Source organism: Mytilus galloprovincialis, chromosome 7 (genome assembly GCF_965363235.1).
Source record: "Mytilus galloprovincialis chromosome 7, xbMytGall1.hap1.1, whole genome shotgun sequence".
In the NCBI taxonomy this organism is placed as follows: Eukaryota; Metazoa; Mollusca; class Bivalvia; order Mytilida; family Mytilidae; genus Mytilus; species Mytilus galloprovincialis.
Genome location: NC_134844.1, coordinates 22414926 through 22433997, shown reverse-complemented (window position 1 = coordinate 22433997; position 19072 = coordinate 22414926). Strand labels below are relative to the sequence as shown.

Sequence of the window (19072 nt, the reverse complement as noted above, 5' to 3'; positions counted from 1 at the left end):
TGATTTCTGGTTAAGTCATTCCTTCGTTAATTTAACGAGCCCCATTATGTGAAGGTTGACTGTTAATGGATATTTTTTTCACACCTTTGTTGTAGCTATTGTCCTGTCATCTTTTTTACTAAATAGTACATCACTTAATAATATTTAACGTCGAATTTAAGCCTTCATGAATAACTTGACGGCGCCATATTTGGAGCAGAATATAGTTAAGCCTTCAGAGCACATGAGATCAATTCCAGTTATTGGTTGTATTTGTTTTACTCTGTCTTTTTTTCAATAGTGTTTTCTAAACTTTGTTGGTGTTTTCAATGATTTACGTATTGCTATAATTGTTTCGGTCTTTGTTCGGCTAATAAGTTTTGATTCATCTTTTGGGCATAATTTGCCTTTATTTTTGTTGTTAAAGAAGATTTTAGAGTGTTTGCTATTTAAAAATTGCCAGACAGATACATGTATGCATACTTTTTTTATTTTTTGGTACATAAATTAGGCCGTTGGTTTTCTTGTTTGCCATTTGTAATTTCTTGGCTTTTTACAGTTGATTATGTGGTATGGGATTTTCTCATTGTGTGGTATTGAAGATCGAACGGTGACCTATAGGTGTCATTTTCTGTGTCTTCTGTTCTCTTGTGAAAAGTTGTTTCATTTGCAATAATACCATATCTTTTGTTTTTTAATTTGCCTTACATCTGTCTGACGATATTTTTTTGTTCTATATTATCCTTAGCATTAAAATGTATTCAGTTTCTATGTTGTGTCGTGTGTGCTGTTGTTTGTTTGTCTTTTTCATTTTTAGCCATGGCGTTGTCAGTTTGTTTTAGATTTATGAGTTTGACTGACCCTTTGGTATCTTTCGTCCCTCTTTTAAGGTACTTGAATTAGGACGTTTGAATTGGTTCACACTTTCGGGGCCTTTATGTAGGTATGGGCTTTGCTGATTGTTGAAGGCCGTACGGTGACCTATAGTTGTTAATTTCTGTGTCGTTTGGTCTTTTGTGGAGAGTTGTCTCATTGGCCATCATACCAAATCTTCTTTTTATATATAGACTATATTTTGTCTTCCGTCATGTAAGTTCTGCTCTATTTCAATGTCAAGTTTTTTAATCAAAACTTTGAATGTTTGACAAAATCCCTCGACAACACAGTATTTCTATATGAATAATTTCAGACAGTTTTATATCATAACAAGATAATTCAATGAGGCAAAACTTCTGAAGATCGGATTACTACATGTAACGAACACCACAATTAAATGTAATTAGTATGACCAAGTCGCTATTTTTGAACATATGTTTACATTCCCGACGTATTGTGCGGGTCAATGCTTTCAATTCTATCAGATTGTTTCAATTGTTTTTTAGGGGGCGGGTTTGCAAATAAAGTTTGGGATAAAATAGGTGTCATTTTCTGTGTCTTCTGTTCTCTTGTGAAAAGTTGTTTCATTTGCAATAATACCATATCTTTTTGTTTTTAATTTGTCTTACATCTGACTGACGATATTTGTTTGTTCTATATTATCCTTAGCATTAAAATGTCAACCTCGATAAGGCAATTCAGGTACATTATTAATAAACAAACATATACCAATTATTATAAGATTTAATATAATAGTTATATAAAACACATGTTGTGTTAGGCTCTGATCCTGTCCATAATGTTATAGTATGGTATTAGTTTTCTGTTTTGCTTTTTCCAATCATATTGTCATAACAATACCCTTTATGGGTTCTTGATTAGATTGATGAAATTCTTATCTCATACCAATTTTTAACCCGGCCACATTCTGTATTCATGTGCCTGTCCTAAGTCAAGAGGGCTTTAAATCAGTGATTGTCGTTTGTTGATGTGTTATATATTTTTGTTCATTCATTTAATTTTTTGGTGGGGTTCGTGTTGTTTATTCTTTAGTTTTCTATGTTGTGTCGTGTGTGCTGTTGTTTTTTTGTCTTTTTCATTTTTAGCCATGGCGTTGTCAGTTTGTTTTAGATTTATGAGTTTGACTGTCCCTTTGGTATCTTTCGTCCCTCTTTTAAGGTACTTGAATTAGGACGTTTGAATTGCTTCACACTTTCGGGGCCTTTATGTAGGTATGGGCTTTGCTGATTGTTGAAGGCCGTACGGTGACCTATAGTTGTTAATTTCTGTGTCGTTTGGTCTTTTGTGGAGAGTTGTCTCATTGGCCATCATACCAAATCTTCTTTTTATATATAGACTATATTTTGTCTTCCGTCATGTAAGTTCTGCTCTATTTCAATGTCAAGTTTTTTAATCAAAACTTTGAATGTTTGACAAAATCCCTCGACAACACAGTATTTCTATATGAATAATTTCAGACAGTTTCATATCATAACAAGATAATTCAATGAGGCAAAACTTCTGAAGATCGGATTACTACATGTAACGAACACCACAATTAAATGTAATTAGTATGACCAAGTCGCTCTTTTGAACATATGTTTACATTCCCGACTTATTGTGCGGGTCAATTCTTTAAATTTTCAGATTGTTTCAATTGTTTTTTAGGGGGCGGGTTTGCAAATAAAGTTTGGGATAAAATTTTGAATCAACCGAGTGTGTTTGTAACATTAAGCATTAGTTTAAAAATGATATAAGTTGATATGAAATTAAAGTATGAGTTCGCATATCCAAATTTATTTGAATACTGTTGATAATTATAAGTTAAAATTTTCAAGCAATTCTTCAGTACCTATATTTGGAAATGTTATAGCTTAAAACAAACCAAGGGTTGAAAAATGATATATATTTACCTGACGAGGGCTAAATTCAAACTAACTTTGCCGTTTAAGAAATACAATTATCGTTAGCTGTAAATGCACATATATGTACAGACGTTATCAAGCAATCAACCCAAAATCATGTTTTAACTGACTAAAAAAATATGGAATTTCTTTCATTAACCACACACAATACTGTTTGTAAACCAAAAAATATATATCTCATGATTTTCATGTATAGATACATGTATAAGAAGACAAGTCTCCATCCAAGGCAGAATTTGTTAAGGTAAACCATTTTAGTTCGGTCTTAACGCAGAGCATTGGTTCACACCGAACAGAAAGGTATACAGAACATGAAAACTGACTTCTGTAAAACCATTCAAACGGGAAAACCAACGGTCTGGTCTATAAATAATTAACGAGAAACGAGAAACAATCATGAACCTCGTCAACAAACAACAACTACCGATAATCAGATTCCTGTATACTTATTATAAGTGGTATTATGGAGGATGTTTTAAAATGCACCCAGTAAGTAAATTATGAATTTTTTTCTTTTAGGATGACGCACTTTAAAAAAATATCATAACTGTTGACTATCGACTCTTACTTCAATTTACGTCAATTCTAAACATTTATTTTTATAAATTGTTATTGTGTCATTGGCACTCACACCACATCTTCCTATATCTATTTGTCTAATTCATCTTATATACTACTTTGATTATAGTCATAATGGACATAGGAGCAGGTCAATAGGGGTAAATGTCTGCAAAACAAAAAATTGAAAATACTGAATGAATACGACAGACGACACTCATTAACTTCTAGACTTTAATACTATAATTTAAATAGATTGCCTCTGATCTATGTTATACAAAACTACACCATTCTTTGGAAACAATGGATAGTAAAACATGGTACTTGTAATTAACAAATCAAATACTGATGACACAGGAAAATTGATTTAAACAACACATTGGTGTAACATCGGCTTGAACTATCATATATTCAATTAGTATGTCCCCTTCCCTCGGCATGGCAGTTGGTTGAATTGATCTTCTTTTACTTGCTGTTGATGTTCTTGCCGTATAGACACATTGAATAAATCAAATAGCAAGGCAATTAATAAGTTCAATATGTATTAGATAAAATACAAAGGTAACAAAGAAACAGGCCGGTAACAACCGTTGCCGGATAGTTTTTCTGCACGAGTAGTCAGGTCAAGGTCCGAGGCGATAGCCGAGGACCTTGACCTGACTACAAGTGCAGAAAAACTATTCGGCTGGTTGTAACCGGCCTGTTTCTTTTGTTACTTTTGTTTTTTATCTGACTTGTACGACGTTTCAAGTAATAATACTTTTAAGCAAGACTAAACATTTGAGAAACTTTGATAGCAATAAAGCAGTAAATGTAAGTTATAGTATAAACACATTTTTTTTTTCATTTCCCTTCAACCGAGATTTTTTTTCAAGAAAAAAAATCAGGAATCTTATAATTCGATAAAAAAAGAACCGTTTAAAAAAAAGATAATTGTTGTACACATTTAAGACTTTTTAAAATGCAACTTCGTAAAAAAGTAATATATTAAGGAATATTTTAGTGGTAAGTAAGATAACGTTCGATTTTTATGAATAAAACGGAAAGCGGGGAGGGGGAGGAGGAGGAGGGGGGGGGGGCTAATTCATTTTAAAATACACAGGCTGTGATCTTTATTTTTGATGAAAAAATGCAGGATGAATCATTCAATTCCCCCATTCCCCCATAAAAAAAATCGTAAAAATCGCGCGTTTGTTGCCAAATACATGAATTTAATATGCAGTGATGGGGGTCCCGGGGGTTGGAACAACCCTTTTTTGACGATCAATGCATTTAAATGGGGACATAAAGTTGGACCCCCCTGTTTTGTTCTGGATTTAGACATGTATCCGCCACTGATATAAATTCGATAACAATATAAAGGTATCAAAAGAATGAATTTCCTACTTCATTAGGGAATGAAATATTTATGAAAAAAATGGATTTTGTCTTAGTATTATATATATTCAGGAATATACTTTGTGATTTTTTTTAAAACTCATGCTCGTCTCTAGATCTGCAAGTGTTGATCGGGATTAAACACGTGTTACTATATGATCCAATCGCAGCTTACCGCCCAAAATTGATGACATAAGTTGAAAGATTTTCTTCTAGATTTGCTGCTTATTTGGACGTGTAGTAGATGAACACTATTTGTTTATAGGATCAATCGTGCATTGGTGAGTTGATAGGGATTTTATCTTTTGATATTAGATTTGATTTTTATTTACTTATTTCTTGTCTTATTTTTATTGAAATGTTCACGTCAGTATCATCCTTTCTTTACTTTCAGCATTGTCCAAAATACTATTCATGTCCATATATTGAAGAAAAACATTTATTGACCGATTATTTTGCTTCATGAAGGGGGCGGTATGTTCTTTTTTGAGTATATTAACTATTTACTTTTCAACGCCATCACCCAAATGTTTTTGTTTAAATTAGCACCAGGGGCTGATCCAGTCATTTTAAAAAGGGGGGTTCCAACTATATGTCCCCATTCAAATGCATTGATCGGCAAACAAAAAAGGGGGGTTGGTCGATCAATCGTAAACGGACCCCCCCCCCCCCCCCCCCTTGGGTCCGCCAATGAGCACTATTAAAAGTATTTGGAAAATCAGGAATCATTCAAAACATTAATTTGTCATCTGCTTGACCATAATAAATTTTTTCTCATAAAATTTGGGATCAAAATATCTATTTTAGGAGAAAACCATACCCCCCACTGTTGAAGTTAAATGTCTAATCCCTTAGTGTACTGATGTGAATAGTATTTAACTGGAAATGTTTGAAAAAAGATATTGATGCTAACGTAAATATTTTGTTCAATAAAAAGACAGGAAATAAGTCGGTGAACCAAAAAGTTCAAATCTAATTGAAAGTTAAAGTGCCAATGAACTCACTGATCATGCACGAGTGATTCTATTCATAAAAAGTGTCCGTGTAACAACTAAAAAGAGTCCGTGTATCGTCTAAAAAGAGTCCGTGTAACACCCGTTAATGTACTGTTTTTCTATAGCTCTGCGGGGGGCAAAGTCGTACAAGTAATTTTTATAGCACATATTTTCATTGTCATATTAAACAGTCGTTTTGTTATCCCCCAGGGTGACTTGGGAATAGAAATATGGTCATTTGGTCTTCTTCCGAGCGGCAGTAAAACGCTTGCCGAAGTAGGCGTCCGTTTGGCTGTGCGGGATGTATAAAGTTCGCAGTCACGTCCGGTCAGATTGGGGACGTTAAATCCGATGCCTCGTGTAAAGAAAGTGCCACGCTCTTTGCACGTTAAGAACCCTTGCAACAACTCTTTAAGGGGTCCGTAGGTGGCCTGTTGCAAGGCCAAATTTCTGTTCCTATCCAATATACCCTCATTTTCCAGTGGCAGTCCAAATTTACCCGACCATCATCCCAGATTGCCTCTATTATTTCAAGACCTACCTATAGTATTTATTGTGAACTTGATCTCGTCCTGAATATGCATGAAATATTTGCGACTGGACGTTAAGCAACCAACCATCAATCATCATCATCATTTTGTTATCTTTACATCATCCACTGACAATATCTTTTTTTTGTGGCGTTCAAGTTAAAAGGTTAAATTACAAAAATATCGAACTCCGAAAAAAATCAATACGGAACTGCTATACTCAAATGACAAAGTCAATAGTTCAAACACATCAAACGTATGGAAAACAACTGTTAAATTCCTGACTTGGTACAGGCAGTTTCGTATGTAAATTAAAATTACTCATCACCAAAAACTACTGTTGTTGAATATTTGGAAACAATGTAACACTTTGATCTTTCTTCGCACGATAATCAGGACCAGCTGAAAGACAATACACAGCTTTCAAAGTGTAAGAATTTGTTTTAATTCAAATATTGTTTTAAAAAGTACAAAATTTTGGAAGATTTATTAAAAATGAAGTTTTGATTCACACATAAACTTTAAAACTTTAAAACACAAAAGAAGAAATTATAATGTTAAAAAAAAATATGACCTTAGAAAGTATTCACACGAACTTGACAAAACTCACGAACAGGTATCAAAACACTTAATCTTCACGGCTTTATGATGCAGTTTTGGTTACTTTAGTGTTTTAGAGTCAGTACATCATGTTGTAATATCTGGAAATTTTGGTTTATGATATAGCAGGATTTTTATCCGTAATACATTCTTTTCCAAAATAAACCCGGAGTAATTTCAAGCTACAATACCGAACTCAGCATCAACTAAGAAGGCAAAAGGTGTAACTGTTGGTATATATGTAGGACTCGGAGGTGCGATGGGGACGCTGAAGTACGATGGTCACGCTGAAGTGCGATGGTCTACGCCGAAGTACGGTGGTCCTTTTGCTGAAGTGCGATGGTTTTGTGTGTGACGTTTGAATAATATGACGTTTTCAAAATACAACATGGATTCGCAGGCAGTAGAATAGGGTTTTGTAGATGAAGGTTTCATGTTAACAAAGAAAAGTAAGGAAATAAGAAAGAAACAAACAATTCAAGTCCCGAACAGTTTTAAGCATTACATGTTGAGGTTATAAAAAAATATGTTAAACCATTTTAGGCAGCAAAGCGGCTGTAAAATGAACTTGGTCACCAAATGGGCTAACCAGTATTCTGAATTATGCCGCAGACTTTTTGTACGATAAATACAGTATACTAATCTAAATATTAATCTTAATTTATCTTACGGTAAGCGTCACATGATTTTATGTGGGCAATTTAAAAATTTAAAAAAAAAATATGATAGTATTAGCAATGTTTCAATGATTTTGCTATATCAAGTTCATATAATGTTGTTTTGTTCCCGAGATTTTTTTGTTTTGTTTATAAAGAACACCGTCGTTCTTGTTTTTTTTTTTTATGGTTTCAGTCTAAAACATGTCAGACAGAAATTAACCTGACTAAACCCTACGTGTACTTCCCATTTTATCATCCTCATCTTTGTTTTTCGTGAAATAATTGACAAGCTTCGCTATTAGTAAAGAATGAATTTACTTGTCGGTATTTTTACTTCGTGGATACTGTTCCGACATTCAAGGTACAACTTGTATATATAAATTGAAGAAGAATGTGAGCAATTACTAAGTTTTATCATAATATTTAAGTAAATGAGATGGACACTTCTTAGTAATATTATAAAGACCTACACGCTGAATCTTTTTTTTTTTATTTCGCCTTTGAACACCTTATTCCATACTCTTGCGTGCTAAAAGAATAATTGGAGACTTGGAAAATTAGATTAAAACAAAAATTAAAGTCTTTTGTTTGATCTAAACAGAAGTTATAACATCTTCAAAATAAGAGGCTAGCAGCCAAATATTAATGGTGTTATTTTATTACAAAAGCCCATGTGCATTTTGCTTTTACTCAAAGTCTTAAGTTGGCCATCGCACTACAGCGTAACCACCATCGCACTTCAGCGTAAATATCAACAAGTTAACGTCACAATGTTACCATCGCACTTCAGCGTGTTAACCATCGCACTTCAGCGTAGACCATCGCACTCCAGCGTGACCATCGCGGTTCGGAGTACCATCGCGGTTCCGAGTCCTACATATAAACTTTGAGAAGCCAAATTTAAAATACGCATTGGATCTATAAAACAAAATAGGTCTCAATACAAAATCAATTTAACGTTAATTTTCGTTGAGTTGATTTGGAACCGAAGTTTCAGTTTTTTCAATAACGGATCTTAACAAAAAAATGTGTAAAAACGTTCTCAATAAAAAAAAAGTGTGTTCGTCAAATATCTGCTATTTTAATTAATGTTTGTAATTTGTATTTTTTTTAGTGATCGACTAATAACAGTAATTGTCAATTTACAGGAAAATTCTATTCTATAGAAAAACCATACGAATGTTCAAGTACATGCATTAAATCCTGTAAAATTAAAAACATTGAGCCGTGTCTGATCATGTCATGGAATAATTATTCTTTCAATGCTATATAATGTTCAGCACTCTTGAATTCTGGTGCTTGTCTGACGACTCCGAAATCGGGAACTTTTGCATCATGATATTTTACAACAATTCTGAAAGAAAAGAGAACATAGTTTATAATGCAAACAAACTGATCATCATTTAATTTAGTTTATGAACATCCAATAAACATTCACTGATCGACTTACAATTAAAGGTATATGACTAACAGAAAATTTAATGCAAGGAACACATATAAAAAAGAAGATGTGGTATGATTGCCAATGAGACAACTATCCACAAAAGACCAAAATGAAACAGATATTAACAATTATAGGTCACCGTACGGCCTTCAACAATGAGCAAAGCCCATACCGCATAGTCAGCTATAAAAGGCCCCGATCAGACAATGTAAAACAATTCAAACGAGAAAACTAACGGACTTATTTATGTAAAAAGAAAAAAAAAATTGAATGAAAAACAAATGTGTAACACATAAACAAACGACAACCACTGAATTACAGGCTCCTGACTTGGGACAGGCACATACATAAATAATGTATACATGTATGACAGTACGAAACATACGTGTCAGGCTCGTCATTCGGAAGCTTTTCAATATTCAGTGTTGCGTTCCAGTTTAAAATTAGATTGTGTAGATTTCTTTGCATTCAGTTGTATATATTTATAATTGATATAGTGTGTTTTGCCCTTACATGTTATCGTTCTTGCTTAAATGTAGCAAAGTTTAATAAGTCAACGTTTAGTAAAGATGATCTTTTTCATAATTAGTAAACATAATACTCTTTTTCCACAGATGAATTTTTGTTCTTTACATATACATATTCAAACAAACCATGTTTTGAGAAGTTTGACAAATAAACATTAACACAACAACAAAGTTAGTCGAGATCAATGAAATCAATGTTATGATTGCCAATGATACAACTCTCTCTCTCAACCAGATACACAATGGAACAGAGAGAGCAGCCTTTAACAATAAACAAACTTATACCACAAAGTAAGTTTTAAAAGGACAAGTAATGACAAATACAAATCTCTACTGATCAATGTACAAAGAAATCTTCTTTTTTTATATTCACCGAATTATGCTAGAGCATGCTATAGAAATACGTTTTTAAGATACATGTAACATATTTTTTAATTTACAATATTTAGTTGTTTTTATTTTATATTGTACAGTTTTAAACAATGGAATACTAAAATACTACCTATTAGTTGGCATATTCAGTAATGAAGCAAAAAATGGAATAAAGACTTTTGTGTAATCATCGTTGACTTTTTCATTAAACCTGTTCACTGATTCTATATCTACAAACATCATAGGTGTTTTCCTTCCATTATTTATCATCCTGTTACCTGTTGATACATTTATATACACCAACTGAAAAGTAAAGTACGTACGCTATAATATATATTAAACCAGGTTTATTCAACAATTTTCGACCTTTAAAAAAATGCCTGTACTAAGTCAGGAATATGGCAGTTAACTATTCGTTTGATGTTAGAACTTTTGATTTTGCCATTTGATTAATAACTTTTCGTTTTGAATTTCCCTCGGAGTTCAGCATTTTTTCGATTTTACTTTAGACGTACTTATTTGCTCAAGTCAGTGTTTTCGATTCAATATCTAGTGCAATAATATTAACAAAATTGATGTACACTATAGATATTGTTAATACAGCCGTTCTGTATTGACCCATGCAAGACTTTATAGTTTATACACATTTTTAAAGTCGAGAAGTCCTATTAAAATTAAATCGCATTTGCGCATTCATGAACAACAAGACGGCGCCACAAATTCAGCAGAATTAATAATTAACCTCCGGAGCATATGTGATCAATTCCAGTTATTGGTAATGTTCATTTTACTCTGTCTTTGTTTTTATGCAGTGTTTTCTAAATTTGTGTTTGTATTTTCGACGGTTTCTTTGATTTTTTTTCGGCTATTGAGTTTGGATTCTCCTTTTAGTTATCATTAGCCTCTTTTTCTAGTTGTTAAAGAAGATACACAAATAACGTATCGCTGATATCAAGATTGAAAAAAAGCTTTTGTTGTTAGGAAACAGATACATTTATGTTTACTTTTTTTGGCCGGGGAGAGGGGCATAGATAAGGCTGTTGGATTTTCCATTTGAATTGTTTTACATTTGTCATTTCGGGGCTTATTATAGCTGGCTTTTAGATATGGGCTTTGTTCGGATTCATTGTTATATTCCATACGATGACCCAGAGTTTTGTCACGTGTGAAGAGTTGCCTCATTGGCAATCATACCAAGTCATCTTTTTTTATATTTGTCTAACATCTTACTGACGATATTCTTTGTTTTATATTATACTTTATGTTAAAATGTCCATTGGTTTAAGTCAACCTAGGTATATTGACAAACAAACATATAAAAATATGTTTTGTCGTCTGTCGATGTTCCATATAATGTAAATGATTTTTAATTTTATCTTTGTATGATTGTAGGGTTGAATATTCAAAGAACTCCATTGCTATATTAGTCTAGTCTGACTACGGCAAATATTGCATAAATCTAAACAAATTGCAACAGAAATGATTTCAACAGTTTTATAATACCAAAGCATGACACAATCATATATGAAAAGTCTAGAAAAATCGTAAGATCGGAAATCACCATTTTGGGCTAAAAACATTGATTTTAACCAAAAATCGAGGAAAATTGTGAAAAAATTTTGAAAATCGAAATTTTGGCACTATGTTAGCCAATCAAATCTGAAAAACGAATTAAGATGACTAAAATAACTACAAAGAACATTTCCGATGTAAAATTTACAATCCAGAGTTAGAATTTATTGGTAGAATTATCCCTTTTAATGATAAAATCACAAAAAAATGCAAAATTAACCGATATATTTGAGATTCATATATATATATATATATATATATATGGCTGTTTTCAAACGTTTTATTTTGAAGAAAGCTTTAAAGTAAAAACATTAAACACAATTATTTACAATTATTTGCGAAGAAAAAAAAGAAAACAAACAGTTGTTTTAAGGAAAATCTATTTATCTATCATCGAAATTAGCCCAAAATTACCCTCCCCCCAAAAAAAAATGAAATAAATTTCTAAAAAAATGTATTAATGTTAGATTTGTTACAACAGTCATTGAATTAATATTATAAATTGCCTAAACTATTCAATAATTGATTACTTTGTTTTTACTTGATTACTTTTGTTTTCATGTAAAAGTATTAGAATGGTAAATACAATTTCTGAAAAATTTATCTTTGAAAATATTTGATTTTGTTTTAATTTAACAAAAAAACAGACAATTTTGATATAAGTCTTCCTAATGTATAGTTAAATGTCTCTGCAATGTACATGCATATTGATGCATTCACATGTCTAGTTCATCGGCTTCTGTAATGTTACTTGTATTTGAACAATTCATTCCCCGACATTCCCCACATGCTGGGGAACAGTCTATTCCGTGTTTACGACAGGAGCATCGTTTTGTGTCACAATTCAATTTGCAATTACATCTGATTATCCTAAGAAGCTTTTCGGGAGCCGGTGGTAGTATTGCTCTAATTGGAAGCAATTTATTGTCCTCAACATGCCAACCCCAGTCCTTTGGATCTAATTTATCACCTTTCCCAATCCAAACTTGGGTTTGATGATAAACTCTCATGCAATGTAGCTTAGCAGCGTCAGATGTTGGTGGGAGAGTGTGCACTTGTACATATATATTTCCAACGCAAACTTTGGAGGCGAATATTCTGTAACGCAGCATATCTAATGTTTCAACATCTTGTAACCCTCCATATAATGCAACAAAGATTTGTTCTCCTGCTTTATGAATGCTCTCAACATTGGACTCCTGGCAAAAGACAGCTGCATGATCTTGTAATTTAAGGTTAGTACTTATTTTCTTGAAAACCGTGCCCTTGCTTGACCAAAAATTCGAGATGTTGTGTCGCATCCGCTAAAGGCGTGAATGAATGGCAAAATATTGCAAACAAGTGGTCCAATTTTTCTCCTTGTCTCTGTGATGTCCCAAATCTTTATTTTGTGAGTGTTTTGCTTGGCTTCTGATTTGAAATAAATCTTGTTTATAGCATCTTTTGAATGATAACAGAGTAGTATGAGTAGGTCAGTGTCCTCTCCTATGACGGTAGTTGTATGTTGTTTCGACTTTTCTATTGCTGTAAGCACAATCTTTAGATCAGCATCATCTTCTGCATGGATAACTTGAACATCTCCGTCCTTAAGTTTTTCTCCAAGGGTATTGATAAAGTGCTGTTTATTTTCTGAATTTGAAAGAAATTCGTCTTTTTTTGTTTTGATTGGTGTGTCATTGTTAAAATTGACTTTTGGAGATATTATTCCTTTAGTACGTCTGAAATGAGTTACGTCTTTTGTAGTTGGAACTGATGGATATCCGTCAAACACAACAGTCGCATCTGTATAGTGATTGTTAACATAATTGACATAAGTCATACATATGGTGTCAACTGTAGCTCCTTTTGTCCATGGTAAACGGTGTATAAGAGAACCACCATCAAGTACAAAGTGGGTTTCTGTTGGTGCTTTTGGTTTAAGTCCAGTCAAATTCCACATATATTCGGCAAGGGTTGATTTTTGAGGCTCTCTTGGAAGGCCAGTGGTTTCAAATATTGATGAAGGAACTCCACATAATTCAAATTGAAATATCTCTGAAATATCTTCGGAAATACCATGTGCAGCAGTGGTGCATCTCTGAAAAAGGAGCTGTGAATCTATTCTAAGAGGTTCGCCGTCAAGTTTTGCCTGCTTTGTTGCCAAGCGTAATGGCTTGTTTCTTTCTCCTAAACGTGTGGTCAGCTACATTCTTTCCTACTAGTTCTTGTAGAATGGAAGTCCCAACCTTTTTGGCATCATCCACATTCACGGTTTTATCAGCTACTACACCTGTCTCAATGTTTCGTAGTGAACGGTCTACCTCTGAATCAATGAATGGATTACGACTTTTCAAGAACGTGAGAAGCGTTTGAATGTCGTTAGTGTCCTTTTTTTGTCTTGCATGTGTTTCGTCTTTGTGTTGTTCACTAGAAAAGTATCCTACTCCGGACAAATCCTGCATAGCTTGATTGATCTCAGCACATGCTGGCATGGACATAAGCCAAAGGGAACGCTGGCTTTCAGTCATTCCTCGACCTCTCGTCAATCCACCCGCTGTTTTCACACTTCTCATTAGAACTTGTTCTATAAATAAATCTGAAGATATTCCAGCCCAGTACCTATTGCTGCGTCTGATGACATGATTCCCATTGATAAAATTAGCATAAACATCAGGATGGTCTTCGTCTAAAGATTGCATCGTCATTAAGTAGACGTATGCTGTTTTCGTGTACAGATTATGTCCAGATGCTGCCAAAAAAGGCAACATTTCTTTGATGCTTTGCAAATGAAGAGGCCAGTTACCAGTTCTCTCTGCTTTGATAAATTGTCTTAAAACCTGGACCATTTCTGAATATTGCAACCACAACTTTGCTGTACGACTTTGCTTTTAAATTTCAGTTTTTCTCCGGACCGTTGATTCTAGGTTTTTCAAGACGTCCGATTCACTCGCTTCTGAAGCTGACAGCTCTCCAGAGGATAATTGAGAATATAATTCATCAATTTCCTTCATTTCAGTTGTTTCAAGGGTTGAATTGGGTTCTTCCAAAAGTTTAGATACGTCAATATTAAATATATCTGCAATCAACAAACAATAAAGTGCTGTATCCACCAACATGTGACCTCTAAAAGCTCTAGCTACAGCTTTTCCGCTAAGGATATGCGTGACGGCATTCGGAGCGTATATGAGTTCTAACATCTCTTTCAAACCAGTATTACTCATAAGATTCCCTATTGAGCCGAGGAAGCTCATCTCTGTGTGGAATGGTCCTAATCGTAAAACCATAGACTTCAAGGTGCTTCCTGGATTTTCGTTTTCAACAATTGATAAGGCTTTCCAATACAGAGGTTGATCAAAAGTTAAGATCGCTGTTATGTAATAACGCTTTGCTTGGTTGGCGACGAAGTTCAATGTAGAATAAATACATATCATGTCCGAAGCATTCAAATCTATCATAGGCATGAATGAAACTGATGATTTTCCTGGGTAGTCTCCCGTCTGAACCATCTGCATGAAGCCAGACCACATTGGTATTGGATACTTTAAAGGCCAAACAATAACCGACAGCAGATCAAGACGGAAAGTCTTATCCAATGTGTTTAGGTTTTTCAACTCAGCATAACTTAATTCAGCCATACGATCTGATTGAGGTTTGTAATATTTGATCTCTATCTTTGCTAATGCCTTTATTTCATCAGTAGAAAAAGCTATTCTAGGAATGGGTTGTGTTCTCTTCGTACCAGGCGTAATTCCAGCTATTATGCCCATGCCATGAAAAGTGTTGAGGCCATCTATCGTTCTTGTGTTGTGGTCAACGTTATCTGCTACAAATTGTACAAAGCTGTTGCTTATATCACCTGGAAGGTCAACTCCTTGTACAGCTGCAGCACTTGATTCAAACTTCTGGACTTCATAGTATGAGGAACAAAATCCTAAGCTGTTCAATGTGGACACAAGAAATCGTGAAGCGAAGTTGTGATGCACCTGTACTCCTAGATCGAGTTGAAGCGGTGTTATAAGTGCTCGAGGTCGTGAGGCTTGCATTACTGCTTGTCCTATGGAAGCTATTTTCACTGATGGGTCTTTCTCAGAAAATATATTAGAAAGGAATAACAGTAGGCTTTCGGGTAAGTATGATAGATTATTATCAACTGATGCAATGTTAGCTGGAGTTGGATAGATAGACTTTGTGGTATCTACAGATCGGATGTCGCTTTTTATCAGTTTGGCAGCTGCTCTGATCAAAGCTCTCTTTTCGTCATCTGGATTTAAATTGCTTGGTCTCTGGTAATAGTCCTGGAGAATACAAGTCACAGTTTCTCGTAGAGTTACAACACTTTTTCTACCTGGTATGTCTGTAATAATGATTTCGTCTCCAAAATGTTGCTTCAATCTTTTCTTTAAATACATCTGGCTATAAGCATTTCCATCACACATCTCGTCCATTTTTTCAACAAGATCTGATATAGAAATCTGTTCGTCGTCATGATGTTTAAGGAAGTCGACTATTTTGTAGAAGCCGTCTTCTTGCAAAGCTGGCCTTCCTCTTTTGTTTTCAGGCTTTGTGTCTGGTGATATGGGAGAACGGAATACAGGAGTATTTTTGCACGTGCGGAAGTTTACACTACATGCCTGGTGATAAACAGCATCCGCTGCATGGAGGTCGCTTACGCTCTCCAGTCTTCCGCGAACCTCGGCTGCCCAATCATCATTTCGGAGATCACAAGCATCTTGTATGCGACTCTCAAAATCATCAGTTCGAACCTGAAATACATTTTTGTCTTTTTTCTTGGAGTCCGTTGCTTCATTTCCACAGAATAAACAATGATGTTTAAAATCAAAATGGGACTTTGATCGTAGTTTTGGAGTATTTGTATTTATTTCTCTCAGAACAAGTTTTTCTTTTTTGTATTTCTTTATGTCATTTGGATTGGTATATGTTTTCCTGCAGAGTTGATGGACAAAATTACCCTCTAATGCGGACAAACAGTCTCCTCTTTCCTGGCTAGCTTTGATAATTCCAAGACATCCTTTTTGTCGCAATTTGATCAGCGTTGTTGGGTGGTCATCTTTTAGGCACACAATACATTTCTCCATGGTATAGATGTAGCTGAAAAGAATTAGTACACACATCATTTGTTTTTGTATATTTTAATCATTATATATGTCATATAACATATCAATACACATTAAAATATTATTCAGAACAACAAGAATAAACAACATCGACTCTAAATGAATAATGTTTTCTTGTCCGTGTGATGTTTCTTTTTTAGTGTGTCTATACACTGTAATTCATTTGTCCATTTCTCAATTTATTATGAATTCTAGCACTACTGAAGATAATGAATTATTTGAAAAGTGTCAAAAAGGGTGACAAGAGAAGTTGAATCAATAGGCTTAAATCGCATCAGAGAAAACGAAAAGGACATTGAGACAAACAAGACAAACTATACAAAGTACACACAGAAACGAGCAGCTTGAACTGAAGTACAATATTTATTATAAAGCATTAAAAAAGTATACTATGTTCGATGTTTTCCCTACTTGGAAACTTTCGATTGTGTTTTATTGTAGCATATTCCGTACATTTGTTTAGTTAACCATTCATTTTGAATTTGGTTTGAATTGACTTTTGGTAGTACAAGATACGCAAATATTTTTGACTCCACTGTGATAAAATATTTTCATTGAAATAGGAAATGCAGAAAAATATAATCTAGTACCTGATATAGAAATTATCCGTGTGCTAAACAATTAGCACAGTGACTGTGGTTAGCTCCAATAAAATCATGACGCTGAATAAGTTTCTTCAAGTGAAAGATGAAATAAAATTACAAAATAGTTTATTTTCGACAATTATTCATTAAAAAAGAAAGAAAATAATTATTTAAATTATTAATTTGAAGAAAATGCAATAGTAGGTAAGAATAAATGCTTCGGCTATAGTAATAAGTTCAAAATCGACAAAATTGCAATTATGACTATCCATTTTTGTTAATTTGGCGTTCCATACTTTTTTGTTTTCGTTAGGGACGAGTCTTACTACGTTCCTTTAAATTATTTTTATTGCTATATTTTGGACTTTATTAGTTTAAATTTAATTGATTTTATGTAAACATAGTTGATTTTACTTATTTTCTTTGAAATAAACAAAAATATAGCGATCTTTGTCGTTTGACCTGCGTCAAGAACTTTTGTATGTCTAATTCATTTCTTGACGCATTTCCGAATATCTAAATACACGCAAAACATAAGTGTATGTTAAAAAAACACTTACCAGCATACTTTTATAATAATATAAGTTTATGTTAGCGATTCTTTCAGTGATATCATCTTCTCAGTTGGTTTCTATAAATTCACATATGTAAGAGTCTTCTCCCTTTGTCAATATGGCGGACCATTTCTGACACGAATCGGTAGGCACATCACCGATATTTTTATTTTCAATTTTCACCGATTTCCGACCGTACGATTTTGTTAGACTTTTTTAACAGTAATGTGCTATGATAATCTCATATTATATCTAAAAAATCTTTTCTGTTGCAATTTGTTTAGATTGATTCTGTAGACAGACTAGACTATATGAAGAATTTCAGACTCTCTTATATCATAATAAGATATTTTATTGTGCAGGTCTTGAGTATATTTAAAAAAAACTCTTCATGTCATAGTGTTTATCGACTAAACCGTTCAATTAACCTTTGACGTTTCATAATTGCTCTTACCTCTAACGGATATTCAAGAACCTCGCTAATTTTCTGTGCTACTTTGTCTTCAAAGTCATCTTGTAAATCTGCATCTTTCAAGCTCGTACGAATGAGTATTCTAGGCATTCTGTATAACAAAAATCCAACTGGATTTCATAATAAACATAAAGAATCATTCAATATTTCTAATTCTACCATATTGTTTTCATTAGTTTTTTTCAGTGACTGGAAAGTTAAAAGCTCTACCTATTGTATGTTATAATTTGACCCAAACTTCGGATTGAGAAATAATATAAATTTACCTGATGGGTGTATAAATCAAACTAATTTGGCGTTTAAGGAATTAAATTATCTTTATCTGTAAACATATCTCAAGGTACGAACATCCTATCATGTTTACTTGTTTACTTTTAATGTGATAAATTATTTAGATAATATTGTATGCAACTTTGTCATGTTTAATTTAGGCAAAGTTTGCTCTTGAAATAATACGTAGCCAATACGCTTTACTATATTTGTGAAGTTGAACTAACCTACAAACAAATAGTGCAATAAACAAATAAAAACATACCTTCTTATTTCTTTCTTGCACGACAACCAATTTACTACACTATGCAGTTAAAAGCACACGTGTAAGTTCAATATCATTTATGTAAAAACACAGTTCATTGGTCCAAAATAATTCACAAGTAAGAAGCATTCTTCTGATTGTGACGCTGGATAGAATATCGAATATCGAATCTCGAATTTCGAATTTCGAACTTCAGATTATTGAATCTCGAATTTCGAATTTCGAACTTCAGATTATTAAATCTCGAATTTCGAATTTCGATCTACAGATTATTGAATCTCGAATTTCGTATATCGAATCTCGCATGATCTTTCTGGGCTTTCGTAATATCGTACAAGTCCGTATTCCAATTATCATGTACTGCTCAGAAGGTATTTCGATAGATCACATCATATTTTT

At 33.5% G+C, this 19072-nt stretch overlaps 2 protein-coding genes across 3 annotated transcripts; both read right to left on the bottom strand.

Moving 5' to 3' along the window:
- Positions 1-8191: 8191 nt before the first annotated feature.
- LOC143082560 (MIF-like protein mif-2) lies at positions 8192-18807 on the bottom strand. 2 transcript variants are annotated; one of them, XM_076258282.1, is made up of 4 exons: positions 18674-18807; positions 18121-18229; positions 9973-10145; positions 8192-8853 (listed from the first exon to the last, which is right to left on the bottom strand). In XM_076258282.1, the coding sequence occupies exons 2-4, from the start codon at positions 18226-18228 to the stop codon at positions 8751-8753; spliced, it is 384 nt and encodes a 127-aa protein (XP_076114397.1). In that variant the 5' UTR covers position 18229; positions 18674-18807; the 3' UTR covers positions 8192-8750. The 2 variants fall into 2 exon arrangements, with proteins under 2 accessions (XP_076114397.1, XP_076114396.1); XM_076258281.1 differs by lacking the exon at positions 18674-18807 and adding an exon at positions 18405-18519.
- Positions 11488-17955, bottom strand: LOC143084066 (uncharacterized). The gene is made up of 3 exons (XM_076260483.1): positions 17119-17955; positions 14818-16502; positions 11488-11501 (listed from the first exon to the last, which is right to left on the bottom strand). Exons 2-3 carry the CDS (start codon positions 16487-16489, stop codon positions 11488-11490), a joined length of 1686 nt encoding a protein of 561 aa, XP_076116598.1. The 5' UTR covers positions 16490-16502; positions 17119-17955.
- Positions 18808-19072: the final 265 nt, after the last annotated feature.